The sequence below is a fragment of the Hypanus sabinus genome, chromosome 1 (assembly GCF_030144855.1).
Source record: "Hypanus sabinus isolate sHypSab1 chromosome 1, sHypSab1.hap1, whole genome shotgun sequence".
NCBI classification, from domain to species: domain Eukaryota; kingdom Metazoa; phylum Chordata; class Chondrichthyes; order Myliobatiformes; family Dasyatidae; genus Hypanus; species Hypanus sabinus.
Genome location: NC_082706.1, coordinates 585,069 through 612,972, shown reverse-complemented (window position 1 = coordinate 612,972; position 27,904 = coordinate 585,069). Strand labels below are relative to the sequence as shown.

At 43.1% G+C, this 27,904-nt stretch overlaps 1 protein-coding gene and 1 long non-coding RNA gene across 3 annotated transcripts in view; one reads left to right on the top strand and one right to left on the bottom strand.

Moving 5' to 3' along the window:
* Positions 1 to 27,904, bottom strand: part of LOC132387011 (uncharacterized) — a 609,870-nt gene that overhangs the window by 25,075 nt on the left and 556,891 nt on the right. The gene's annotated exons all lie outside the window — the stretch shown is intronic.
* The window catches only part of gmcl1 (germ cell-less, spermatogenesis associated), a 262,908-nt gene that overhangs the window by 41,753 nt on the left and 193,251 nt on the right, over positions 1 to 27,904 (top strand). For both annotated transcript variants that reach the window (XM_059959101.1, XM_059959056.1), the window contains 3 exons: positions 15,788 to 15,885; positions 24,542 to 24,654; positions 27,472 to 27,537. In XM_059959101.1, coding sequence (XP_059815084.1) covers positions 15,788 to 15,885; positions 24,542 to 24,654; positions 27,472 to 27,537 — 277 coding nt within the window. The remainder of the gene's footprint in view (positions 1 to 15,787; positions 15,886 to 24,541; positions 24,655 to 27,471; positions 27,538 to 27,904) is intronic.

Sequence of the window (27,904 nt, the reverse complement as noted above, 5' to 3'; positions counted from 1 at the left end):
AGAGGGAGATGGAGAACAGGCAGAGTGATGGGCAGAGAGAGAGAAAAATAAACAAACAACTAAATATGTCAGGGATGGGGTAAGAAGGGAAGGAGGAGCATAAACAGAAGTTAGAGAAGTCAATGTTCATGCCATCAGGTTGGAGGCTACCCAGCCGGTATACAAGGTGTTGTTCCTACAACCTGAGTGTGGCTTCATCTTGACAATAGAGGAGGCCATGGATAGACATATCAGAATGGGAATGGGACGTGAAATTAAAATGTGTGGCCAGTGGGAGATCCTGCTTTCTCTGGCAGACCGAGCGTAGGTGTTCAGTGAAACGGTCTCCCAGTCTGCGTCGGGTCTCGTCAATATATAAAAGGCCACACCGGGAGCACCGGACGCAGTATACCACACCAGCTGACTCACAGGTGAAGTGTCACCTCACCTGGAAGGACTGTCTGGGGCCCTGAATAGTGGTGAGGGAGGAAGTGTAAGGGCAGGTGTAGCACTTGTTCCGCTTACAAGGATAAGTGCCAGGAGAGAGATCGGTGGGAAGGGATGGGGGGGACGAGTGGACAAGGGAGTTGTGTAGGAAGCGATCCCTATGGAAAGCAGAAAGTGGGGGGGGGGGAGGGAAAGATGTGCTCGGTAGTGGGATCCCACTATGAGTTGGCTGGTGTGGTATACTGCGTCAAAATGAATCCACACTCAGGTTGGAGGAACAACACCTTATATACTGGCTGGGTAGCCTCCAACCTGGTGGCATGAACATTGACTTCTCTAACTTCCGTTAATGCCCCTCCTCCCCTTCTTACCCCATCCCTGACGTATTTAGTTGTTTGTTTATTTTTCTCTGTCTCTGCCTGTTCTCCATCTCCCTCTGTTGCTTCCCCCCACTTTCTTTCTCCCGAGGCCTCCCGTCCCATGATCCTTTCCCTTCTCCAACTCTGTATCACTTTCGCCAATCACCTTTGCAGCTCTTAGCTTCATCCCACTCCTCCGATCTTCTCCTATCATTTTGCATTTCCCCCTCCCCCCACTACTTTCAAATCTCTTACTATCTTTCCTTTCAGTTAGTCCTGACGAAGGGTCTCGGCCTGAAACGTCGACAGTGCTTCTCCTTATAGATGCTGCCTGGCCTGCTGTGTTCCGCCAGCATTTTGTGTGTGTTGTTTGAATTTCCAGCATCTGCAGATTTCTTCGTGTTTGCACTGTATTAGCAATATTGGTTCCATCTAAAAATTACTAATTTGACCCACTTTCCCATTTGATCTCAATCCTGTTGTAACCTTACATAACTTTCTTCATTGATCACTGTATCACCAATGTTGCTGTCATTCACATCTTGCTAACCATGCTGTGTACATTCTCATTCAAAACATTAATACAGATGCTGAACATGCTGGAATCCATGCTGATTCCAGTCAGCACAGTGCACCACTGGTCACAGAGCTCCAATCTGAAAAGCAATACGTCACTATTATCCTCTGAATCTTACTACCAAGCCAATTTTAATTCCAGTTGACTAGCTCCCACTGGATCCATTCTGATCCAACCTTCCGAAGCTGCCTACCGTTTGGGTCCTTTTGTAAGCCTTGCTAGAGTCTATGTTGATAATATTTAACATCCTGTTCACCTCTTCAAATAAAAACAAAACTCTATCAAATTTGTGAGACGTAATTTCCAATGCACAAAGCCATGGTGACTATCCTTTGCTTTCCAAATGGAGGTAGATTCTGTTTCTCAAATCCCATCTAGTAATTTCTGCACGTGTACTGTGGAGAGCATTCTGACTGGTTGAATCATCATCTGCTATTGAGGGGCCACTGCACAGGATCAGAAAAAGTTACATAAAGTTGTAAACTCAGCAAGCTCCATCATGGCTCTAATGTACTCGGCATCGAAGACACTTTCAAAAGTTGATGTTTTGAAAGGTGCATCCGTCATTAAGGCCCTCCACCCCCAAATCACCCAGGACATTTTCTCTTCTCCTTGTTACTATCAAGGTGAAAACACATACTCAACATTTTAGGAACAGCTTCTGCCCCTCCACTATCAAATTGCCAAACGGACAATAAATCCACATACAGTACCTTACTATTTTTAATGGTCTCTTTTTGTACTAACTTAATTTAACTTGGTATGTATTTTGTTTATTATAATTTATAGCTTTTTTATTATTTTTGCAATGTACTGCTTCCACAAAACAATAGGTTTCATGACATATGCCAGAGGTGTTCAACCTGATTCTGATAACTGTTCGTGAAATTGGAGGTGTAGGACCCAAGGCGTCACATTGGCCCAGTGATGGCACATCTGATGTTGCATCACATTGGTCTGGTGATGGCACATAGGACCATAAGATATAGGAGCAGAATTCTCCTAATCTGTTTAAATCCTTCTGCAGCCTACCTGTTTCCTCAACACTACCTACCCCTCTTCCAATCTTCGTATCATCTGCAAACTTGGCAACAAAACCATGTATTCCATCATCTAAATTATTGATATACAGCATTAAAAGAAGCTGTTATAACACTGACCACTGCAGAACACCACTAGTCACTGGTAGCCAACCAGAAAATGACCCTTTTATTCCCACTCACTACTTCCTACCAATCAGCCAATGCTCTAACCATGCCGGTAACTTTACTGTAATACCATGGGCTCTTAACTTGGTAAGCAGCTTCATGTGTAGAACCTTGTCAAAGGCCTTCTGAATGTCTGAATATACAACATCCATTGCATCCCCTTTATCTATCCTACCTGTAATCTCCTCAAAGAATTCCAACAGGTTCATCAGGCAAGATTTTCCCTTAAGGAAATCATTTGACTTTGTACTATCTTGTCCTGTGTCACCAAGTACTCCATAACCTCATCTTTGCTAAGTGACTCCAACATCTTCTCAACCACAGAGGTCAGGCTAACTGGTCTATAATTTCTTTTCTGCTGCCTTCCTCCTTGTGCACTGGAGTGACATTTGCAATTTTCCAGTCCTTTGGGACCATGCAAGAGTCTAATGATTTTTGGAAGATTATTAATGCCTCCACAACCTCTACTGCTACCTTTTTCAGAATCCTAGGGTGCAGTTCATCTGGGCCAGGTGACTTGTGGAGAAGATCCTAGGAGGCAGGAGTTATGAGCATTTGGAGAGACATGGGAATAGTCAGCATATCTTTCCCAAAGACAGGACATGCCTTTTGAATCTCATTGAATTGCTTGAGGATGTAACAAAACACATCAATGAAGGTAGAGCAGTGGATGTAGTGTATATGGCTTTTAGTAAGGCATTTGATAAAGTTCCCTATGCGAGGCTCATTCAGAGGTAATGAGGCATGAGATCCAAGGAGATCTTTTTTGTGGATCCAGAAATGGCTTGCCCACAGAAGGCAAAATGTGGTTGTGGATAGAGGTAGGTGATCTGTGGTGTTCCACAGCAATCTGTTCTGGGACCCCTACTCTTGGTGATTTTTAGAAATAAGCTGTTGAGGAAGTAGAAGAGTGGGTTAGTAAATTTGCTGGTGATACAAAGATTGGGGGTGTTGTGGATTGTCAGAGGTTACAGTGCAACATTGATAAGCTGCAGAACTGGCCTGAGAAGTGCCTGATGGAGTTCAACCCAGATAAGTGCGAAGTGATTCATTTTGGTAGGTCAAATTTGAAGGCTGCGGTGTGGAGGATCAGTGAGATTTTGGGGTCTGTATCTCTAGGACACTCAAAGCTGCTGCACAGGCTGACTGTGGTGTTAAGAAGGCGTATGGTGTCTTGGTCTTCATCAACTATGGGATTGAGTTCAAGAGCTGTGAAGTAACGTTACAGTTATACAAGACCTATGTTAGACCCCACTTGGAGTACTGTGTTCAGTTCTGGTCATCTCATTGCAGGAAGAATGTGGATGCTATAGAGAGAGTGCATAGGAGATTTACAAGGGTGTTGCCTGGAGAACATGCCTTATGAGAATAGGTTGAGTGAACTTGGCCTTTTCACCTTGGAACAACAGAAAATGAGAGATGCTTATTAGATGATGAGAGGCATTGATCATGTGGATAGCCAGAGGCTTTTACCCAGGGCTGAGATGGCTAACATGAGGGGCATAGTTTTAAAGTGCTTGGATACAAGGGGGATTCAGAGCTAAGTTTTTCATGCAGAGTGGGGGGTACATAGAATGTACTGCCAGTGAAGATGGTAGAGGGGGATTCAATAGAGTCTTTTAAGAGACTCTTAGATAGGTCCATGTAGCTTAGAAAAACAGGGCTGTTGGGGCAGTGAAATTCTGGGCAGTTTCTAGAATAGGTTACATGGTTGGCACAACATTGTGGCTGAAGGGCCTGTAATGTGCTATAGATTTCTATTTCTAATAGTAAGCCTAGGTTGATCTAATCACATAGACCGAAGCACAGCTCAATCAATAATTCATCGTTTCCAGGAGATTTATTTATTTCAAATGGTTCGGCATTGTCAATTAGTCTACAATCCTGCCTGCCATCCTCCAAAACTTCAAAGATGGAGTGGAGGAAGTTCTGGAGGCTGTTATCTATTGTAATCAAATCCTTCAAAATTCATAAGGCACATACCCTAAGGCACATAAGACCTTAAGATATAGGAGCAGAATTAGCCATTTGGCCTATTGAGTCTGCTCTGCCATTTCATCATGGATGATCCATCTTTCCTCTCAGGCCCAATCTCTGGCCTTCTCCACGTACCCCTTCATGCCCTGACTAATCAAGAATCTATCAACCTCTGCCTTGAATATACCCAATAATGGGCTCCACAAACACAAGCACAAGCTAGACTGGACTGCCAACACAGATGCCCTGTGCAGGAAAGCACAGAGTCGACTGTACTTCCTCAGAAGGCTGGCGTCATTCAATGTTTGTAGTGTGATGCTGAAGATGTTCTATCGGTCAGTTGTGGAGAGCGCCCTCTTCTTTGTGGTGGCGTGCTGGGGAGGCAGCATTAAGAAGAGGGACGCCTCACGTCTTAATAAGCTGGTAAGGAAGGTGGGCTCTGTCGTGGGCACAGAACTGGAGAGTATGACATCGGTGGCAGAGCGGAGGGCGCTGAGTAGGCTACGGTCAATCATGGAAAACCCTGAACATCCTCTGCACAGCACCATCCAGAGACGGAGAAGCAGCTTCAGCAGCAGGTTGCCATCAATGCAATGCTCCTCAGACAGGATGAAGAGATCATTACTCCCCAACGCCATTCGGCTCTACAATTCAACCACCAGGGGCAAGACATGTTAAAGTGCCGGGGTTAGGACTGAGCTTAAGTTACCACTCAATGCACTTTAGTAAACTATTTAAGAACTTTTTAAAAGCTATTTATTAATGCTTTTTGGGAGGGTGATTTTTAGATGCATATCATATTTATACTGAGTTAAATACTGTATGTAATTAGTTTTGCTACAATAAGTGTATGGGACACTGGAAAAATGTTGAATTTCCCCTTGGGGATGAATAAAGTATCTATCTATCTATCTATCTATCATTCACCACTCTGGCTAAAGAAATTCCTCCTCATTTCCATTCTAAAAGGTCGGTCCTCTAATCTGAGGCCTTGTCCTTTAATATTATACTCGCCCACCTTGGAAAGCATCCTCTCCACATCCACTCTATTGAGGCCTTTCAACAATCAATAGGTTTCAATTAGGTCGCTTGTTCTGCTGAATTCCAGTGAATAGAGGCCCAGAGCCATCAAATGATTCACATACGACAAGCCTTTCAATCCCAGCATCATTTTCATGAGCCGCCTTTGAACTCTCTCCAATGTCAGCACCTCTTTCCTTAGATAAGGGGTCTAAAACTGCTCACAATACTCCAAGTGAGGCCTCATGTATTGCATTGTACTGCACCACTATGTTAACAAATTTCATAACATATGCTGGTGATATTAAACTAGATTCTAATTCTGAAATACTTAGTTTGTCCACCATTTCTTTGTCCCCCATCACATCTTGCGTACTTTTCCAGTGGTCTGATATCTACTGTCACCTCTGTTTTATATATCTGAAGAAACTTTTAGGTCCTTGATTGGTCAAGGCATCAAAGGTTACAGGAAGATGGAAGGGGAGTGGGCTTGAGGAGGTGGGGGGAAATAGAGGATCAGCCATGACTGAATGATGAAGCAAACTCGTTAGGCCACATGGCCTAATTCTGCTACAATCTCTTGTGGTCTTATGGTCTTTTAATATTATTGGCTAGCTTACCTTCATATTCCATCTTTTTCTTCTTTATGACTTTCTCGTTGCCTTCTGTTGGTTTTTAAAAACTTCCCAATCTTCTAACTTCACACTAATTTTTGCTATATTATATGCCCTCTCTTTGGCTTTTATGTTGGCTTTGACTTCTCCATAAGATCATAAGATATAGGAGCCCATTCAGCCCATTGAGTCTGCTACGCCATTCAATCATGCGCTGATCCAATTCTTCCAGTCATCCCCACTCCCCTGCCTTCACCCTGGCTCTGCCTTTGTTGCCCTGGCTAATCAAGAACCTATCTACCTCTGCCTTAAATACACCCAATAACTTGGTGTCCACAGTCTCTTGTGGCTACAAATTCCACAGATTTACCACCCTCAGACTAAAGTAATTTCTCCACATCTCAGTGACAGCACATCTGATGTTGCGTCACATTATCTCAGTGGCGGATCAGATGTTCCACTGCTTCTGTTTGTGTACCAGGGGTTCAATAGGTACTGATGTGTCCAGTTTCTCTGAGGTCAGGTGCATCGGACATTACAATGCTAAATGAGAAAATCTGCAGGTGCTGGAAGTCCAAGCGATGTACACAATGCTGGAGGAACTCATCAGGCCAGGCAGCATTTATGGGGGAACAAAGTAGAATTGACATTTTGGGCTGAGACCATTTGGCAGGACTGGAGGAAAAAAAGATGAAAGTAGATTTAAAAGGTGGGAGAGGGGAGAGAGAAACACCAGGTGATAGGTGAAACTGGTAGGGGGAGGGGTGAAGTAAACAGCTGGGCAGTTGATTGGTGAAAGAGATGCAGGGCTGGAGAAGGGGAATCTGATAGGAGAGGACAGAAGGCCATGAAAGAAAGAAAAGAGGGAGGTGATGGGCAGGCATGGAGTTAAGGTGGGAGAGGGAAAAGGGGATGGGGAATACTGAGGGGGTGGGGGAGAACAGGGCATTACCATAATTTTGAGAAATCGATGATCATGCCATCAGGTTGGAGGCTACACAGGCAGAATACAAAATGTTGTTCCTCCAAACTGTTGCAGCCTCACTGCGACAGTAGGGGGGCCATGATTTGACATATCAGAATGGGAAGAGGAATTAAACTGGGTGGCCATTGGGAGATCCTGCTTCTTTTGGCGGATGGAGCATTGGTGCTTGGCAAAGCAGTGTCCCAATCTACGTTGGGTCTTACAGATATACAGAAGGCCACACTGGGAACATTGAACACAGTATATGACCCCAACAGACTCAAGTGAAGTGTTGCCTCACCTGGAAGGACTGTTTGGGGCCCTGAATGGTAGTGAGGAAGGAGGTGTAGGGGCAGGTGTGGCACTTGTTCGGCTTGCAAGGATAAGTGTCTGGAGGGAGATTAGTGGGGAAGGGACCGCCCCCCCCACTTCTGTTTTCTGAAGGTATTGCTATCTAATGGGATCCCACCACCAAGCACATCTTTCCCTCTGCTTTTTGCAGAGATCGCTCCCTACACGACCCACTTGTCCATTCGTCCCTCCTGGCACTTATCCTCACAAGTGGAACATGTGCTACACCTGTCCCTACAATACTCTAAGTTCCCTGGGCTAGAGAGTCCTGCCCTTTACGTCACTGTTTTCAGTTTTCCATTGCTGATGTGTATCAGTACTTTGCTTTTCTTTATTGTGGGCTACATTTTTAGAATCAGTTGTATTTAGTGCTGTGCTGTATTTTTTTGGCAATTTACTTAATTGTCAGACGAGACATCTCGTACTGCCTATGTCTTCATAACCATTGATACTAACGGTTTTGCAAGTTTTCCTTTTCTTTCATTGTCCTCTAGCACACCTGCAATCCTGGATTGCTTTCTGTCACCTCTGCATCTTTTGAAGTGAGCCCTGTAAGAGCTTTCCAAGGTTCATTACAACCTCCGTCATTCTACCTTCTTGCTGTACATATTCCTCCTACCTTTCCTTGATGTGTTGCATGTTGCTTAGTGTAATGTAACTAGTGACCAGAGATCCTTTGGAACAACTGTGATTCCTGCTCTTCTATTCCTTATTTTATTGTATGTGTTTGTAATTTAGTCAGGTTTTCTAGAGATAAACATCCTCTCAGTAGTTTCAGTGTTATCCCTCCTGGTACTGGAGTGTCTTGTAGTTTCGGCAAACTACTAAGTTGATGCCAAATTTGAAACTAAACAATATTAACCAAAATAGTCTTAGATAAAATAATTCAAAGCTTGCCAGTAATGGTGGAGCTTCGTTATATGGGCCTCTATTTTGTTCTAGAAAATATTCACTTCTGATACCCAGACCACGTATCCATTTTGCTAATCCCTACATACAAACCACTGGTTAAACAAGTCAAACCAGTTCACAGGAAGATCAGGACCAGGCTACAATGTGCCACCTCAGCACTGCAAGACTGTTTTCAAGGCTTGGACTGGATTGTACTAAAGGAGGTGACTACATTCGATCATCAAGTCAATGTTGAATGTGTGGGATTGGTGATCAACTACATAGGAAAATGCATTGAGCATGTTACTGTGTTTTACCCTGCTAGGGCAAATCAGAACCCATGGTTGACTGCAAAGGTTCATGCAGTTCTTAGGGATTAGGATGCTGCCTTCAAATGGGGAGACAGGACAATAAAAAGGTCAGCAAGAGCTGTACTATCTCATGCCATCATGAAGGCAAGGTGAGAGTACTCACAGAAAATTCAGACACCTTTGTGACAGCAGGGACATGTGACAATGTTGCAAGTTATATAAACCATTACAGATTACAAGCCCACCCGAATGATAGCGACACCTCCCATCCTGACAGGCTGAATGCCTTCTATGCCCGATTTGATGCAACAAATAATTTAACATCAAGGAAAGTCCCCTTCCCCCGAGGAACGGACACTTTATCTTTCCGCAGCTGAGTTGAGGAGGAATCTAGCCAGTGTAAATCCATACAAAGCTGTGGGGCTGAATAACAGATCTGGTCAGGTGCTAAGTGATTGTGTGCCCAGCTAACGTAGGTTTTAATGGACATTTTATATATCTCTTTGAAACAGTCCACTGTCCCTGCAGACATTAAGGCAGCCTCCATCATTCTGGTGCCCAAGAGAGGGACAGAAACAATTACTGCCCAGTGGCATTGGATTCAACAGTCAAAGTGTTTTGAGCAGCTGGTAATGGATCATAGATTCCCACTTTCCAGCTTTATTGGACCCTTTCCAGTTTGCTGACAGCTCAAAACCTGATGATGCCATAACCTTAACCCTGCATGCCATCCTGTCCAACCAGGAAACGATGACTCATATGCCAGGACGTAGTTCATCAACTTCAATTTGGCATTTAACATGACCATCCCTCAGAAGCTGGTGAGTAACTGTTCCCTTTGGGACTCAACACCCCACTCTGTAATCTGATCTTTGACTTCTTGAAGGAAAGACCACAGTCAATCCAAGTTGGCAGATCTAAGCTGGACCCAAAACACCACCTCATTATTCAAGAAGGCACAGCAGAGTCTACACTTTCTGAAAAGACTGAGGCATGTAAGGTTCCCTGTCCCCCTTCTTAATGACTTTCTACAGGAGTACTATTTAGAGTGTCCTGATTGGCGGAATCGTTGTGTGGTACAGAAGCTGCAAAACAATTATATATAGAGTAAAAGGGAGGTAAGAGTTGATATTTGACCAGTGGAAAATGATGTTGATGAGAGGGACAGAGAAATGGCAGATGAACTTAATGAGTACTTTGCATCTGTCTTCTCTGTGGAAGATGCTAGCAGTGTCCCAGAGGTCTGTGTGTGTCAGGAAGCAGGAGTGAGTGCCATTGCTATTACAAAGGAAAGAGTGTTAGGCAAACTCAAAGGTCTTAAAGTGGGTTAGTCATCTAGGCTAGATAGACTACATCCCAGAGTCCTGTGAGAGGTAGCTGAAGAGATAACGGGTGCATTGTTCATGATCTTACAAGAATAATTTATTCTGGCATAGTACATAGGATTGGAAGATTGCAAATGTCACTCCACTCTTTAAGAAGGATTGAAGGGTAAAGCAAGGAAATTATGGGCCGTTTGGCCTAACCTCAATGGTTGGGAAAGTGTTGGGGTCCAATATTAAGGCTGAGATTTTGAAGTACTTGGAGACTAATGATAAAATAAGTCAAAGTCAGCATGGTTTCTATCAAGGGAAATCTTAGACAAATCTGTTGGGGTTCTTTGAGGAAGTAATAAGCAGGGTGAATAAAGAAGAGACAGCAGATGTAATTTACTTGGATTTTTGGAAAGCATTTGATAAGGTGCTACACATGAGGCTGCTTAACAAGTTAAAGCCCTATGGCATTACAGGAAAGGTATTGGCATTGATAGAGAAATGGCTGACAGGCAGGAGACAGCAAATGGGAATAAAAGGGGCATTTTCTGGTTGGCCTCTCAGTGACTAGTGGTGTTCCTTAGGTCTGTATTGGGACTGCTACTTTTCACCTTGTTTGTCAAAGATTTGGATAATTAAATTGATGGCTTTGTGGCAAAATTTGCTGATGATATTAAAATGGGTAAAGGAGTAGGTAGTGCTGAGGAAGCAGTGCATTTTGCAGCAGGACTTAGACAAATTGGAAGAATGGGCAAAAATGTGGCAAATGGAATACAGTGTTCGGAAATGTCTGCTAATGCATTTTAGTAAAAGGAACAATAGTGTGGACTATTATCCAAATGGTAAGTTGGTTCAAGCATGGTGCAGAGGAACTTAGGAGTCTTTGTGTAACACTCTCAGAAGTTTAACTTGCAGATTGAACCTGTGGTAAAGAAGGCAAATGCAATGTTTATATTTATTTCAAGGGGAATAAAATATTCATTGGACTCTGGCATGGTACCAGAGGACTGCAAAATTGCAAATGTCATACCATTTTTTAAGAAAGGAGGAAGGCAGCAGAAAGGAAATTATAGACCAGTTAGCGTGACCTCAGTGGTTGGAAAGATGTTAGAGTCAATTATTAAGGGTGAGGTGATGGAGTACTTGATGACACAGGACTTGACAAAGTCGACATGGTTTCCTTTAGGGAAAATCCTGCCTGACAAACCTGTTGGAATTCTTTGAGGAGTTTACAAGTAGGGTAGATAAAGGGAATGAGGTGGATGTTATACATTTGGACTTTCAGAGGCCTTTGAAAAGGTGCTACACATGAGGCTGCTTTTCAAGTTGAGAGCCCTTGATATTACAAGAAATATACTGGCATGGTTAGAGCATTGGCTGATCGGAAGAAGGCAGCAAATGGGAATAAAAGGATCCTTGTCTGGGTGGCTGCCGGTGAATAGTGCAGACGAAGATTGGTGGAGGGGCAGGTAGTGTTAAGGAAACAGATAGGATGTAGAAGGACTTAGATTAGGAGAATGGGCAAGAAAGTGGCACATGAAATATACTGTTGGAAAAATTCATTGTCATGCACTTTGATAGTAGAAATGAATGTGCAGACTATTTTATAGTGAGAAGAAAATTCAGAAGTCTGAGATGCAAAAGGACTTGGGAGTCCTTGTGCAGAACACCCTAAGGGTTAACTTGCAGGTAGAGTTGGTGGTGAGGAAGATAATGCAATGTTAGCATTCATTTCAAGAGGTGAAGAATACAAGAGCAGGGATGTGATACTGATCCTTATAAGACACTTGTCCGGCTGAACTTGGAGTATTGTCAACTGTTTTGGGCCCCATACCTCAGAGAAAATGTGTTGTCATTGGTGTGAGTCCAGAGGAGGTTCACAAGGATGATTCCAGGAATAAAGGGGTTAACATATGAGGAGCGTTTGGCACCTTTGGGCCTGTACTCACTGAATTTAGAAGAATACGGGAGGATCTCATTTGAAACCTACCGAATGTTGAAAGAACCAGATGGTGTGGATATGGAAAGGATGCTTCCTATAGTGGGGGTATCAAGAACTAGAGGGCACAGCTTCAAAACTGAGGGGTGATCTTTCAGAGAAGAGTTAAGGAGGAATTTTTTAGCCAGAGAGTAGTGAATCTGTGGAATGCTCTGCCACAGACTGTGGAGGCCAAGTCTGTGGGTATATTTAAGACGAAAGTTGATAGTTTCCTGATTGGTCAGGGCATCAAAGGATATAGCTACAAGGTAGGTGTATGGGGTTGTGAGATCCAGGATCAGCCATGATGGAATGGCAGAGGAGACTCAGTGAGCTGAATGACCTAATTCTTTTCCTATTTCATATGGTCTTATGGCCTTCAGACCCTACAGAGGAGAGTAAAAACCGCCAAGTGGATCGCTGTGTCCTTCCTTCCCCCCCCCCCCCCCCCATTTGTGACATGTACCAGATAAAGGACCCAAAGCATTGTTGAGGATCCCGACCACCCATCCCACAGTCTCTTTGACCCAGTACCATCAAGAAGGTGGTACAGAAGTATCAGGGCTAGGACTGCCAAACTGGGTAACAGCTAGTTCCCTCAAGCTATGAGACTAAAGAATATCCCGCCATCACCAAGGTCTCGTAACTAGAATGGCTAGTTGTTTACTGTATTATTTACTTTTTACTAGTGCTGCACACTGCATGCATTTTTGAATTATATCTTATTTACTTATTTCTGATAATATGTGGTGTGTGTAATATATTTTGTAGGTGCACCGTGGTCCAGTGAAACTTCATTTCATTTGGCTGTATGTACAGTCAGGTGACAATAAATTTGAACTAATTAGAAATTGTTCTGACTAAACGAAATAGTGATTACAGAAACATGTTGACTAATCAACTGTCATAGGGTTTTATCATCCCCCTCCCTGCAATCTTTATTAGCTCTTCAACTCATTAAACTTGCTTCATATCACATCAGAGGGTTATAAGTTCATCTTTCAAGATAGCTGACTACAACTGTAATACTGGTCTAAACTAAGTGGATCATTCTTGCTGCATCATCAAGTTTACTGAAATTTAAATTAGAATACAAGAACATTTGCACACCAGTAAACGGGACAATTGAGATTTGTAATGATTGCTTCTGTGCAGAGCATAGATTATTGCTGAGAAATGCATGCAGATTCTCACTAATTTAAGAACAAAGAAACAACAGCCGCTAGTTCAGCTCCCTTGAGACTGTTTCAATATTCTTTTAGATCATTTGTAATCTGTAATAAATCTGCATCTGGAATTTATTTCCAAATCCCTTTTTATCCCTTTTTTATCCTAAACATTAAACTTTTTAAGATTATGCAACATGAAATGCTAGAGGAACTCAGCAGGCCAGGCAGCATCTATGGAAAAGAGTACAGTCAATGTTTCAGATCGAGACCCTCCATCAGGACTGGAGATTTTCCAGCTTTGTGTGTGTTGCTTGGATTTCCATCCTCTGCAGATTTTCTCTTTGTGTTTAAGATTATACTGTTTTTCTAGAATTGCCCTTTCAGGGGAAATTGATCTTCTGTGTGTATGCTACTGGAAAATGAAATTAGCAGGAATATATGTTTATTGCTTTCAAAGGTCCTGCACATTACATTATGTAACTAATAAAAATCATAATCACCCATGGAATAATAGATTCCAAGTGTCATTCATAATTTCTGATTTGTAATTTCATAACCTTCATGATACCATGACCACTTTATAATTTTAAATATTTCAGTTTACTCATCCCTCAGTGTAAATGTAATGTGAGTATATACTGTATAGTATGTCCCCTTCTAATAATTTGTACCTTTTAATCCCAGTATCACAGAGTTTGGATGGTGGGGTGGGGGGTGGGGAGATACATCTCCACCAAAGGTGTGTAAGGCACTCCTTTAGCCTGCATGTCATCCTTAAGGTGTAGCACCTGCTTAGTCCCCTAATCAGGGTCACGTGAAGCCATAGGAGCAGGTGATGGACGGTAGTATGTGTAACTGGTGGATATCAGTCCTGGTTCGATGACCACCACCACCAGGCAGATAATCTCTGAAGAGTACTAATAATGGTTGGGGTCACTGTCTTGTAAAGGCACTGTCCAGAAGATGGCAATGGCAAACGACTTCCGTAGAAAAATTTGCCAAGAACAATCATAGTCATGGAAAAATCAATTGCTCACATCATACAGCACAGCACATAATGAATGAATGATCATAGAGTTATATAGCAAAGAAACAGCCCTTTGGCCTGTCCGATCTATGTCTACCTCTATGCCTAGCTATAGAAGGCCAATAATACTTGAAAGTTTGTAAAATAACTGTCCAATAGTAAGAGTTGCCCTAGAATCCTTTGTTTGCTTCTTTATCTTGCCTTGGTAAGTTCGGTGACCTTAGTTCCCAGGCTTGAACAGAAAGGCTGTACAAAGGAGAGTTCGGCTTTCAGGGGTCCTGCTCAGCCTGCTGACTGCACTATGTCTGCTCAGTCTCGGTCAGCTTAACATCTTGTTGTCTTTGTGAGCTTTCACACAGAGAAAGGCTATACAAAGTGTCTGTATTCTGTTTAGTTAGCACACAATTTAACTCTTTCTTTCCTGTAATTTCCATACACTTATGCTTCCAATTTTAGGGAACTATGTACTTGTAGACAAATGTCTGTCTTTCCTGCAACACTCCCTTGGGCCCTGCCATTCACTTCTTTGTCCTGACCTGGTTTAACTTTGCATCACTTTGTACTGTTTTGTGTTGTCAGTGTTGATTCAGTGCTCTAGATTGAATCAGACCTGTTGATGTTAACAAGATCATGTCCAGATAACTATCCATAAATATCTGCAGCCTTTAAACCTTGCCAATACAAGATTCAAGATTGTTTAATGTCTTTTCCTGTACACAGTGTCACCTTATAAACATTTAATCTTCATCGCTTTCAAGAACTTCAGCCCACTAGTTTGTTCAAACTAATTTAGAAGATTTGCTTCATAATAACTAGATGCTTGTCTTGGTTTTTCAATTTAATAAATCAACAGCCCTGCATAGTTTATCAGGCCCAGAAGAGGGTGCAGCAGTGCAGCATATTTCCAATTGTAATGGAATAACTGTCTCCCACTATTCTTTATTACTCTTCTACTCATGCTGCTATTTACTTAGCACATCTTATAATAACAGGAGCTTGTTGTTGGGGTAACTAACTGCTCCTGGAACTCTGATAAATCACCTTGCAAAAGTCAGACACAAACACGAGATGAAGGGTCTGAGCCCCGAAATGTCAACTGCTTATTGCTTTCCATAGATACCACCTGACCTGCTGAGTTCCTCCAGCTTTTTGTGTGTGTAGCAAAAGTCAAAGTTGAGTTTATTGTCACATGTATGAGTTTAAGTTCTTCACTTTGTCTACAATGATAGATTTGAAGAAATTTGCAGAAGCAGAAGGTTGGCATCCTGTCCATCGTGCCTATTCTATTTGCAAAAGCTAATCAAACCATTCTCAGTTCCTGGCCTGGCACAGACTATAACTTTGCACAATACACTGCATCATTTACACATCCAGATGAATCGTGATTAGTGTTTTTTTTCTCCAGCAGTCAGTAGGCTTCTGAGTGAAAAATTGATTCCTTAGCACCCCTCCAATCCTTCTGCCCGTTACCTTAAATGAGTACTCCAGGCTTATTGAGCTCACAGCTAAGAGAAAGAGAATCCAGGATCTGTGAAGGTACTTATCAATTTGTGAAAGTCTGCCTATCTTCTGATAAAATTTTACCATTATTCTCTCCTCCAGCACTACAAGTGACATTTGGCTCATTGTACAGAGACGATGTGTTAATTCAACCCAGTCGGGTGGTAACAATTCTGGCAGCAGCCTGTATGCTACAGCTGGTAAGAGTCAAAATAGGAGAATCATTTGGAATTGAAGCAATTTGTGACACTCACCACAATTATCATTTTGCTCCCCCTCTTTTCAAATGAACTTAGAAAAAGCTCTCGACAATTCTATGTATTCAGGCTGCCTCAATTAGAAAATATTTGCATTATTGCCATGGCTTATGCAATGAACCCTTACATATTCTCAGTCACAAAGTATAATGAATTCTACTTATATATGGAAACATTAATAGTAATGTTCCATTTAACCATAATAACTTTGTATTCAGTTTTATGAATGATGTATTTGCAGATCAGTTTGGTATGGAAGACCTGCTTATTGAACTAAAATGTAGATTGTAAACACATCAGCTCACATGGCAGCTTTGAAACATGAAGAGTTAACATTTTTGATCCCTGATCCTTGATTTTTGTGAGATTTTCTTAGTATTATGAAATGGCCTCAGCTGCAGCATTGGATCAGTCTCTGAGCATCATGCTTTAACAATGATGAGGTGGCTTTGGAGAGTCTATGTTATTTCCTAGAATAGACAGGAATGAGGGAATACATGTTCTATGTCTGAAACAGAGAAACTGTACTAATTCTCATTCAAGCAAGATGACCAAGAAGTAACCTGGTATAGGTGTATAAAATTGTGAATGATTTATCTTATGTAAAGAAAGAGGGAAATTATTTTGAAAGGCAGTAACAAAAATGCACAGGTTCACGATGATGGCAAATGAAATGGAGCTGAGGCTAAAGTAGGGGCTCCTTTTTTTTTCTCCTTTTCCAAAGTTACACCAGTGAAATGGCAAGCAGGGCAGTGGTATTCCCCTTTTGTAGGATATGAGAAGTCAGGGAGAACTCCAGTGTATCTGATGACTACGTCTGCAAGAAGTGAAACTGGTTACAGTTCCTTGTGGGCCACATGAGGGAACTGGAATTGGATGAATTAGGATCATTCAGGAGACTGAAGAGTTGATAAACAAGAGCTATAGTGGCCATGCATCTGGCACTGAGTCTGGCCCTGTGGCTCAGAAGGGTAGGGAATGGAAGAGGGTGGCAGCAATAATAGAGGACTCCATAGTTAAGGGGACAGATAGGCGATTCTGTGGGTGCGTAAAAGAAACATGGATGGTAGTTTGCCTCCCAGGTGCCAGGGTTCATGATGTTGCTGAACATGTTCATAATATCCTGAAAAGGGAGGGTGGTACATATTGGTACCAATGACATGGGTTAGAAAAGGGGAGGAGGTCCTGAAAACAGGGAGTTAGAAAGGAAGCTGAGAAGCAGGACCTTAATGGTAATAATCTCGGGATTGCTGCCTGTACCACACGACGGTGAGTATAGGAACAAAATGAGGTGGTGGATAAATGCGTAGCTGAAGGATTGGAGCAGGGGGCAGGGGTTCAGGTTTCTGGATCATTGGGATCTCATCTGGGACAGGTGTGACTGGTACAAAAAGGATGGATTGAATTTAAATCTGAGGGGGACCAATATTCTGGCAGGGAGGTTTGTTAATGTGATTGGGGAGGGTTTAAACTAGATATGTAGAGGGGTGGTAACCAAAGTGAAGTGGCAGAGGATGGGGTGGTTGGCGCACAAGTAGAAATGGCTTGTAGGGAATTTCTGAAGAAGGATAGGCAGATGAACTTAAGAGTGTGTATCAATACATGGAACTGTGATGTTGTGGCCATTACAGAGACTTGGATGTCTCAGGGACAGGATGGCTGCTGAGTATGTCAAGCTTTAGATGTTTCTAAAATAACAGGGAGGGAGGCAAATAGGTGGAAGTGTGACATTGCTAATCAAGGATAGTGTAACGGCTGCAGAAAAGGAAGAATTCCTGGAGGGATTATCTACTGAGTCAATATGGGTGGAAATCAAAAACAGGAAGGGGACAATTACTCTACTGGGTGTTTTTTATAGACCCTTTTCCCCAATAATAACAAGGACACAGAGGAGCAGATAGGGAGGCAGTGCAGTAATAATAAGGATGTTGTGATGGGAGATTTTAATTTTCTTAATATTGACTGGCATCTCCTTAGAGCAAGGGGTTTAGATGGGGTAGAGTTTGTTAGGTATGTTCAGGAAGGTTTCCTGATGCAATATATAGATAAGCCAACTAGAGGAGAGGCTGTACAGTACTTGATCTGTTATTGGGAGATGAACCTGGTCAGGTGTCAGTTCTCCTGGTGGGAGAGCATTTTGGAGGTAGTTATCACAACTCTATTTCCTTTACCATAGCGCTGGAGAGGGATAGGAGCAGGCAATTTGGGAAAACATTTAATGGGGTAGGGGAAATATAATGCTATCAGGCAGGAATTTAGGAGCAGATGTTCTCAGGGAAATGCACAACAGAAACATTCAGGGAACATTTGCATGGTGTTCTGCATAGGTATGTTCCATTGAGGCAGGAAAAGGACGGTAGGGTAAAAGCATGTTGTACAAAGGTTGTGGAAAATCTAATTAACAAGAAAAGCTTACATAAGGTTCAAGAAACTAGGTACAGGTAGAGTTCTAGAAAATTATAAGGTTGCCATGAAGGAGCTTAAGAATGAAATTAGGAGAGCTGGAAAGGGCCAAGCAGAATTAAGGAAAACCCAAGGCATCCTATAAGTATGTGAATAGCAAGAGGATAAACCATATGAGAATAGGATAATCAGGTACTATAGTGGAAATGGGTGCATGGAGTTGGAGGAGGTAGTGGGGGTACTTAATACTTTGCTTCAGTATTCCCAAGGGAAAAGGACCTTGGCAATTGTGGGGATGAATTGCATTGGACTGAAATGCTTGAGCATACAGGCAGTAAGTAAGAGGATGTGCTGTACCTTTTGAAAAGCATTAAGTTAGATAAGTCATTGGGATTGGACGAGATGTACCTCAGGCTACTATGGGAAGCAAGGGAGGAGATTGCTGAGCCTCTGGCGATGATCTTTGCATCATCAAAAGAGATGGGAGAAGTACTGGAGGATTAGAAGGTTGCAAATGTTGTTCCCTTGTTCAAGAAAGGGTGTAGAGATAACCTAGGAAATTATAGACCAGCGAGTTTTACTTCAGTAGTGAGAAAGTTGTTGAAGAAGGTCCTGAGAGGCAATATTTATGAGCATTTGGAGAGACAATCTGATTAGGGATAGTCAACATGGCTTTGTCAAGGGCAGGTCGTGCCTTACGAGCCTGATTGAATTCTTTGAGGATGTAACAAAACACATTGATGAAGGTAGAGCAGTGAATTTCAGTAAGGCATTTGATAAGGTTCCCCATGCAAGGCTCAGTCTGAAAGTAAGGAGGCATGGGATCCAAGGAGACTTTGCTTTGCACAGAAGGCAAAGGGTGGTTGTAGAAGGTTTGAATTCTGCATGGAGGTCATAAGACCATAAGACGTAGGAGCAGAATTAGGCCATTTGGCCCATAGAATCTGCTCCGTCATTCAGTCATGGCTGATCTTCTTTACTATCTCCTCCTCAACCCCAGTTTGCCGCCTTCTCCCTATAACCTTTGATGCCATGTCCAATCAAGAACCTATCAATCTCTGCCTTAAATACACCCAATGACCTGGCCTCCACAGCTGAATGTGGCAACAAATTCCACAAATTCACCACCCTTTGGCTAAAGAAATTTCTCCACATCAGTTTTGAAAGGGCGCCCCTCTATCCTGAGACTGTGCTCTCTTGTCCTAGACTCTCCCACCTTGGAAAACAATCTTTCCCCATCTACTCTGTCTAGGCTTTTCAACATTTGAAAAGTTTCAGTGAGATCCCCCCCCCCCCTCATCCTTCTGAATTCCAGGGAGTACAGACCCAGAGCCATCAAATGTTCCTTATATAATAGCCCTTTAATTCCTAGAATCATCCTTGTCAACCTCCTCTGAACCCTCTCCAATGCCAGCACATCTTTTCTCAGATGAGGGGCCCAAAACTATTCACAGTTCTCAAGGTGAGGCCTCACCAGTGCCTTATAAAGTCTCAGCATCACATCCTTTTGTATTCTAGACTTCTTGAAATGAATGCTAAAATGGTATTTGCCTTCCTCAGCACCGTCTCAACATGCAAGTTAACCTTCAGGATCAGTGGACAGTGGTGTTCCACAAGGATCTGTTCTGAGACACCTCCTCTCAGTGATTTTTATAAATGACCTAGATGAGGAAGTAGAAGGATGGGTTCGTAAGTATGCTGATGACACCAAGGTTGAGGGTGTTGTGGATAGTCTGGAGGGTTATCAGAGGTTACAGTGGGACATCAGTAGGATGCAAAACCTGGCTGAGAAGTGGCAGATGGAATTCAACCCAGCTAAGTGTCAAGTGGTTCATTAGGTAGATCAAATTTGAAGACAGAATATAATATTAATAAGTATTGGCAGTATGGAGGAACAGAGAGATCTTGGGGTCCGGTCCATAGAAGACGTATGGTGTGTTGGTTTCATGAATCATGGGATTGAGTTCAAGAGCCATGAGGTAATGCTACAGCTATATAAGACCTTAATTAGACCCTACTTGAAGTACTATGTTCAGTGTGGTCACCTCATTGCAGGAAGGATGTGGGTACTATAGAGACAATGCAGAGGAGATTTACAAGGATTTTGCCTGGATTGGGGAGCATGCCTTATGAGAATAGAACATAAAACAATAAAGCACAGTACAGGCCCTTCGGCCCACTATGTGCTGATCCTTAAACCCTGCCTCCCATATAACCCTCCACCTTAAATTCCTCCATATACCTGTCTAGTAGTCTCTTAAATTTCACTAGTGTATCTGCCTCCACCACTGACTCAGGCAGTGCATTCCATGCACCAACCACTCTCTGAGTAAAAAACCTTCCTCTAATATCCCCCTTGAACTTTCCACCCTTTACCTTAAAACCATGTCCTCTTGTATTGAGCAGTGGTGTCTTGGGGAAGAGCAATGACTGTCCACTCTATCTATTCCTCTTAATATCTTGTATACCTCTATCATGTCTCCTCTCATCCTCCTCCTCTCCAGAGAGTAAAGCCCTAGCTCCCTTAATCTCTGATCATAATCCATACTCTATAAACCAGGCAGCATCCGGGCAAATCTCCTCTGTACCCTTTCCAATGCTTCCACATCCTTCCTATAGTGAGGCGACCAGAGCTGGACACAGTACTTCAAGTGTGGCCGAACCAGAGTTTTATAGAGCTGCATCATTACCCCACAACTCTTAAACTCTATCCCTCGACTTATGAAAGCTAACACTTCATGAGCTTTCTTAACAACCTTATCTACCTGTGAGGCAACTTTCAGGGATCTGTGGACATGTACCCACAGATCCCTCTGCTCCTCCACACCACCAAGTATCCTGCCATTTACTTTGTACTCTTCCTTGGAGTTTGCCCTTCCAAAGTGTAGAACAAACTCACACTTCTCCAGGTTGAATTCCATCTGCCATTTCTCAGCCCACTTCTGCATCCTATCAATGTCTCTCTGCAATCTTCAACAATCCTCAACACTATCTACAACACCACCAACCTTTGTGTCGCCTGCAAACTTGCCAACCCACCCTTCTACCCCCACATTCAGGTTGTTAATAAAAATCACAAAAGGTAGATATCCCAGAACCGATCCTTGTGGGACACCATTATTCACAACCCTCCAATCTGAATGTACTCGGTCCACCATGATCCTCTGCTTTCTGCAGGCAAGCCAATTCTGAATCCGCTTTGCCAAACCTCCCTGGATCCCATGCCTTCTGACTTTCTGAATAAGCCTACCGTGTGGTACCTTGTCAAATGCCTTACTAAAATCCATGTTTATCACATCCACTGCACTACCCTCAGTATATGCCTGGTCACCTCCTCAAAGAACTCTATCAGGCTTGTTAGACATGATCTGCCCTTCACAAAGCCATGCTGACTATCCCTGATCAGACCATGATTCTCTAAATGCCCATAGATCCTATCTCTAAGAATCTTTTCCAACAGCTTTCCCACCACAGACGTAAGGCTCACTGGTCTATAATTACCCAGACTATCCTTACTAACTTTTTTGAACAAGGGGATTGCCTCCCTCCAATCCTTCAGTACTATTCCCGTGGACAACGAGGACGTAAAAGATCCTAGCCAGAGGCTCAGCAATCTCTTCCCTCACCTCGTGGGGAATATTCCATCAGACCCCGGGGACTTATCCGTCCTAATGTCTTTTAACAACTCCAACACCTCCTCTCCCTTAATATCAACATGCTCCAGAACATCAACCTCACTCATGTTGTCCTCACCGTCATCAAGTTCCCTCTCAGTGGTGAATACCAAAGAGAAGTATTCATTGAGGACCTCGCTCACTTCCACAGCCTCCGGGCACATCTTCCCACTTTTATCTCTAATCGATCCTACCTTCACTCCTGTCATCCTTTTGTTCTTCACATGATTGAAGAATGCCTTGGGGTTTTCCTTTACCCTACTCGCCAAGGCCTTCTCATGTCCCCTTCTTGCTCTCCTCAGCCCCTTCTTAAGCTCCTTTCTTGCTACCCTGTATTCCTCAATAGACTCATCTGATCCTTGCTTCCTAAACTTCACGTATGCTGCCTTCTTCCATCTGACTTGATTCTCCACCTCAGTTGTCACCCATGGTTCCTTCACCCTACCATTCTTTATCTTCCTCACCAGGACAAATTTATCCTTAACATCCTACAAGAGATCCCCAAACATCGACCAAATGTCCATAGTACATTTCTCTGCAAAAACATCATCCCATCCCAATTCACATCCGCAAGTTCTGGCCTTATAGCCTCATTATTTGCTTTTCCCCAATTAAAAATTTTCTTGTCCTTTCTGATTCTATCCTTTTCCATGATAATGTTAAAGGCCAGGGAGCGGTGGTCACTCTCTCCCAGCTGCTCACTCACTGAGAAATCTGGGACCTGAGCCGGTTCGTTACCTAATACCAGATCTAGTTTGGCATTCCCTCTAGTTGGCCTGTCAACATACTGTGACAGGAATCTGTCCTGGACACACTTAACAAATTCTGCCCTGTCTAAACCATTGGAACTAACCAGGAACTAACTGATCAATATTAGGGAAGTTAAAGTCACCCATGATAACAACCCTGTTATTTTTGCACCTTTTGAAAATCTGCCTCCTAATTTGCTCCTCGGTATCTCTGCTGCTAGTAGGGGGCCTATAGAATACTGCCAATGGAGTAACTGCTCCCTTCCTGTTCTTGATTTCTACTCATACTGACTCAAAAGAGGATCCTGCTACATTACCCACCATTTCTGTAGCTGTAATAGTATCCCTGACCAATAATGCCACCCCTCCTCCCCTTTTTTCCATTTTCTATCCCTTATAAAGCACTGAAATCCGGGAATATTGAGAATCCATTCCTGCCCTGGTGCCAGCCAACTCTCTGTAATGGCCGCTACATCATAATTCCATGTATGTTTCCAAGCTCTCAGTTCATCACCTTTGTTCCTGATGCTTCTTGCATTGAAGTACACGCACTTTAGCCCTTCTATCTTACTACCTTTATACCCTTTATTCTGCTTCTCTTTCCTCAAAGCCTCTTTATATGTTAGATCTGGCTTTACTCCATGCATTACACTTGCAGCTCTCGCATGACCTTTATCCTCCTCCACTTCACTATCTGCTTCAACACTCTGGTTCCCTTCCCCCTGCAAATCTAGTTTAAATCCCCCCCCAGAGCAGCACTAGCAAACTTTCCCGCAAGGATGTTCGTCCCCCTCAAGTTTAGGTACAACCCGTTCCATCGGAACAGGTCCCACCTTACCTGGAACAAGGCCCAATTGTCCAGAAACATGAAGCCCTCCCTCCTGCACCAACTCCTTAGCCATGTATTTACCTGCATTATCTTCCTATTTCTAGCCTCACTAGCACGTGGCACTAAGCTTGCAACTCTGGAGGTCCTGTCCTTCAACTTTGCACCTAACTCCCCAAATTCTCTTTGCAGGACCTCCTCCTTCTTCCTATCCATGTCATTGGTCCCTGCATGGATCACAACATCTGGCTGCTCACCCTCCCTCTTGAGAATACTGAGAACTAGATCCGAGATATTGTGGACCCTGACACCAGGGAGGCAACAGTCCATCCGGGATTCTTGAACTCTTCCACAGAACCTCTTATCTGTCCCCTTTACTATTGAATCCCTTATCACTACTGCTCTCCTCTTTTCCCTCCTTCTTTCCTTCCCTTCTGAGCTGAGGGTCCAGTCTCGGTTCCAGAGACACAACCACTGCAACTTGTCCCTGGTAGGTTGTCCCCACGAACAGTATCCAAAACGGTATACTTATTATTGATGGGAACAGCTGCAGGGGTGCTCTGCTCATTCTGTCTATTCCCCTTCCCTCTCCTGATAGTCACCCAGCTACCTGCCTCCTGACTTTTAGAGGTGACTATCTCCCTGTAACTCCTGTTTATTTCTGCCTCTGCCTCACGAATGATCTGAAGTTCATCCAGTTCTAGCTCCAGTTCCCTAATTTGGTTTATCAGGAGCTGTAGCTGGATGCACCTTTTGCAGGTGTAGTCAAAAGGGACAATTGTACTCGCGCTGACTTCCCACATACTGCAAACGGAGCACTTGACTGCCCTAACTGCTGCCTCCGAAGTTAATTAGAGTTGAGTGATTTTAATCATTGCAGTATTATAGCTCCAAACATGTTACTGCTGCTGTGCTCACATTGCTTTTACTCTTTTTGTTTGCTGAAGGACAGTTTGATTCAACAATGTGGTGAAACTATGAAGGAAACAATCAGCTCCAAAACTGTTTGTGGCTTCTATGCAGCAGCTGAGACTTATGGCTTGGATTCAGTAATGCAGAAGTGAGTACTAGAAAATATTCTGATATTTGCTGTATAATTATGCCACATTGTTTCCACATTATGGTTGAGAAATCTGTCTTTTGGTTGTGTCAGAGTATCAGCTCAACAACACACACAAAACGCTGGAGGAACTCACCAGGCCAGGCAGCATCTATGGAAAAGAGTAAACAGTTGACGTTTTGGGCTGAGACCCTTCATCAAGACTGGAGGGAAAAATAATGAGTTCAGCATAAGAAGGTGGGGGGAGGGGAGGAAGAAATACAAGATGGTAGGTGATAGGTGAAACTGGGAGAAGGGGAGGAGTGAAGTAAAGAGCTGGGAAGTCGATTGGTGAAAAAAGGTAAAGGGCTGGAAAAGGGAATGTGATGAGAGAGGACAGAACGCCATGGAAGAAAGGGAAAGAGGGAGGAGCACTATAGGGAGGTGAGGGGCAGGTAAGGAGATGAGCTGAGAGAGGGAAATGGGAATAGGGAATGGTGAAGGAAGGCGGTGTAGCAATTACTGGAAGTTTGAGAAATTGATGTTCATGCCGTCAGGTTGGAGGCTACCCAAACGGAATATAAGGTGCTGCTTCTCCAACCTGAGTGTGGGTTCATCCTGGCGGTAGAGGCCATGGAGGGACATATCGGAATGGGATGTAGAATTAAAACGGGTGACCTCTGGGCGAACCCATTTTTTCTGGTAGATGGAGCATAGTCTCCTAATCTACATTGGATCTCACTGACATACAGGAGGCCACACAGGGAGCACTGCATACAGTAGATGATCCCAACAGGCTCACAAGTAAAGTGTTGTCTCACCTGGAAGGGCTATTAGGGTCCTTAAAGGTAGTGAAGGAGGAAGTGTAGGGGCAGGTGTAGCACTTGTTCCGCTTGCAAGGCATATCAGCTAGTGATTCTGCTTATCTTCATACATTCAGTTGTGTCAGCATGAGCTCCAACAGCATGTTTCTCTCCCTATTTCTCTCTTGTGTATATTTTGCTCTCAAGTCAATGCCAGAGGATGGACTTACTCTGATTTCAGACTTCCCTCTAATTTGAGTTATTACCCCGCAACCATCAGGCTCCTGAACCATTGAGGATAACTTCATTCACCTCAACTCTGAACTGGTTCCACAACCTACAGAGTCACTTTCAAGGACTCTGCAACTTGTGTTCTCAGTATTATTGATTTAATCTGTATTTGTACAGTTTGTATTCTTTGCACCTTGGTTGTTTGTCAGTCCTTGTGTGTAGTCTTTCACTAAATCTATTGTATTTCTTTGTTCTACTGTAAATACTTGCAACAAAATGAATCTCAGAGTAGTATGTGGTGATGAATAGGTACCTGGATAATAAATTTACTTTGAACTTTGAGCAGCTTCCTCTCTTGCAGTAAGAATATGCTCATGACTGGCTGATCCTTTGGCCTATCTTTGCTCAGTGCACTTACTGCTTCCATTGTGTTCAAGGTGTTGGATTGAACACGGAAGATGTACTTCAGATTTTGTATCATGCTGAACAATGCAGCATGGTTCCAATGAATGTTTTGAAATTCAGATTTGTATGAAGGCTTTTTAGGGAACATGATAATATTTCTGAATTACGAATTTTCAGTTCATAATCTGATGCCCATAATCTAAACATTTCCTGACACACTTACTATTCATCCTTCATCCTTTCCCTTACTCTCCCTGCCATCATTAGTCTGTGGGTTTATTTTTGTTCCAAAGTATTTGCATAGCAATTTGATGGCCCTCTATCTATCCTGTATTTCATAAGGACATAAAATTACGTAGATTATTTGGTGCTTCAAGTTTGTTCTGCCTTTCATCGAGTTCAAAGTTGATCTGGCACCTTAGCACCATTTTCTTCCAGTTTTCCCACATCACAGTTTCCTGAGATTTTTGGATCGCTATTTTGAAAGAACTTACACTGAGGTTCCATAACCTTCCAGGAAAGAGAATTCTAAAGAATTACCACCTTCTGGGAGTAGAATTCCTTCATCTCATTCCTCAATGAAATCATCTCCCTTTCTGATAACTGATAAATAAGTGAGGATTCAGTGTGTTGGCGCACGGCCTAGTGGGCAAGGCATCAGACTAGTAACCTGAAGGTCCCTGGTTCAAGCCTCAGTTGAGGCAGCGTGTTTGTGTCCTTGAGCAAGGCACTTAACAACACGTTGCTCTGCGACGTCACTGGTGCCAAGCTGCATGGGTCCCTAGTGCCCTTCCCTTGGACAACATCGGTGGCGTGGAGAGGGGAAGGCCTGCAGCTTGGGCAACTGCCGGTCTCTCATACAACCCTGCCCAGGCCTGCGCCCTGGAAACTCTCGAGACTGACAGATGCCACCATAAGTGAAGATTCAAATGTGCTGGCTCGTAATAAAAGTGAACAATTAATCAGGACAAGTAGAAACTGTGAAGTGTTGACCCTCAAAATTTCCCTGATGGTGAGTGCCTGTTCGCAGGCACAAGACCTCGGGTACAAGACAAATCTTGGACTGTCTTTAAACAAGAGGATCCGAGTCGATATCTGAATCTTTTTACAAATTGTTGATCTCAGTAGAAATCTGGATACAATAGGGCCTTTTAAGAGCCTCTTAGATAGGTACATGGAGCTTAGAAAAATAGAGGGTGATGCCCTAGGGAAATTCTAGGCAGATTCTAGAGTAGGTTACATGGCGGCCACAACATTGTGGGCCAAGGGGCCTGTAATGTGCTGTAGCTTTCTATGTTCTATGTTGTTTCTAGTAATTAGAATAGACTACAAAGCATAAAGGTGCTGGAGCCTAAAGTCTATATCTGCTTTTTAAATTATTGAATTGTTTTAATTACAGATGTCTTGAGTGGCTTTTGAACAATCTCATGACTCACCAAAGTGTTGAACTCCTGAAAGAACTGAGGTAATTTTGATTGATTGATTTATTCATTTATTTATTCATTCATTCATTCATTCATTTTGAAGGTAAGGTCCAACCCTTGTTTATGGACAAAAAACTGTAAAGCATTGCTTGTCATTGAAGTCAAAATCAGATTTATTATCATTGACATATGATATGATTTTGTGGCAGCCCGCACACGTGGGACTCAAACTGCCATCGGGATTCGCGGGCAGACACGCGGTAGCGTGTTTGGAACTACCCGCTTGGGGAGGACCTCCTGGGGACAGTCTGACGTCACGTCCGCCCCCGCGGATCATGGGCTCATGGGAGGGGAGATTTAAGCGCACGATTTTGAATCAGTAAAGGCATTCTGAGTTCAGCTCTCTCT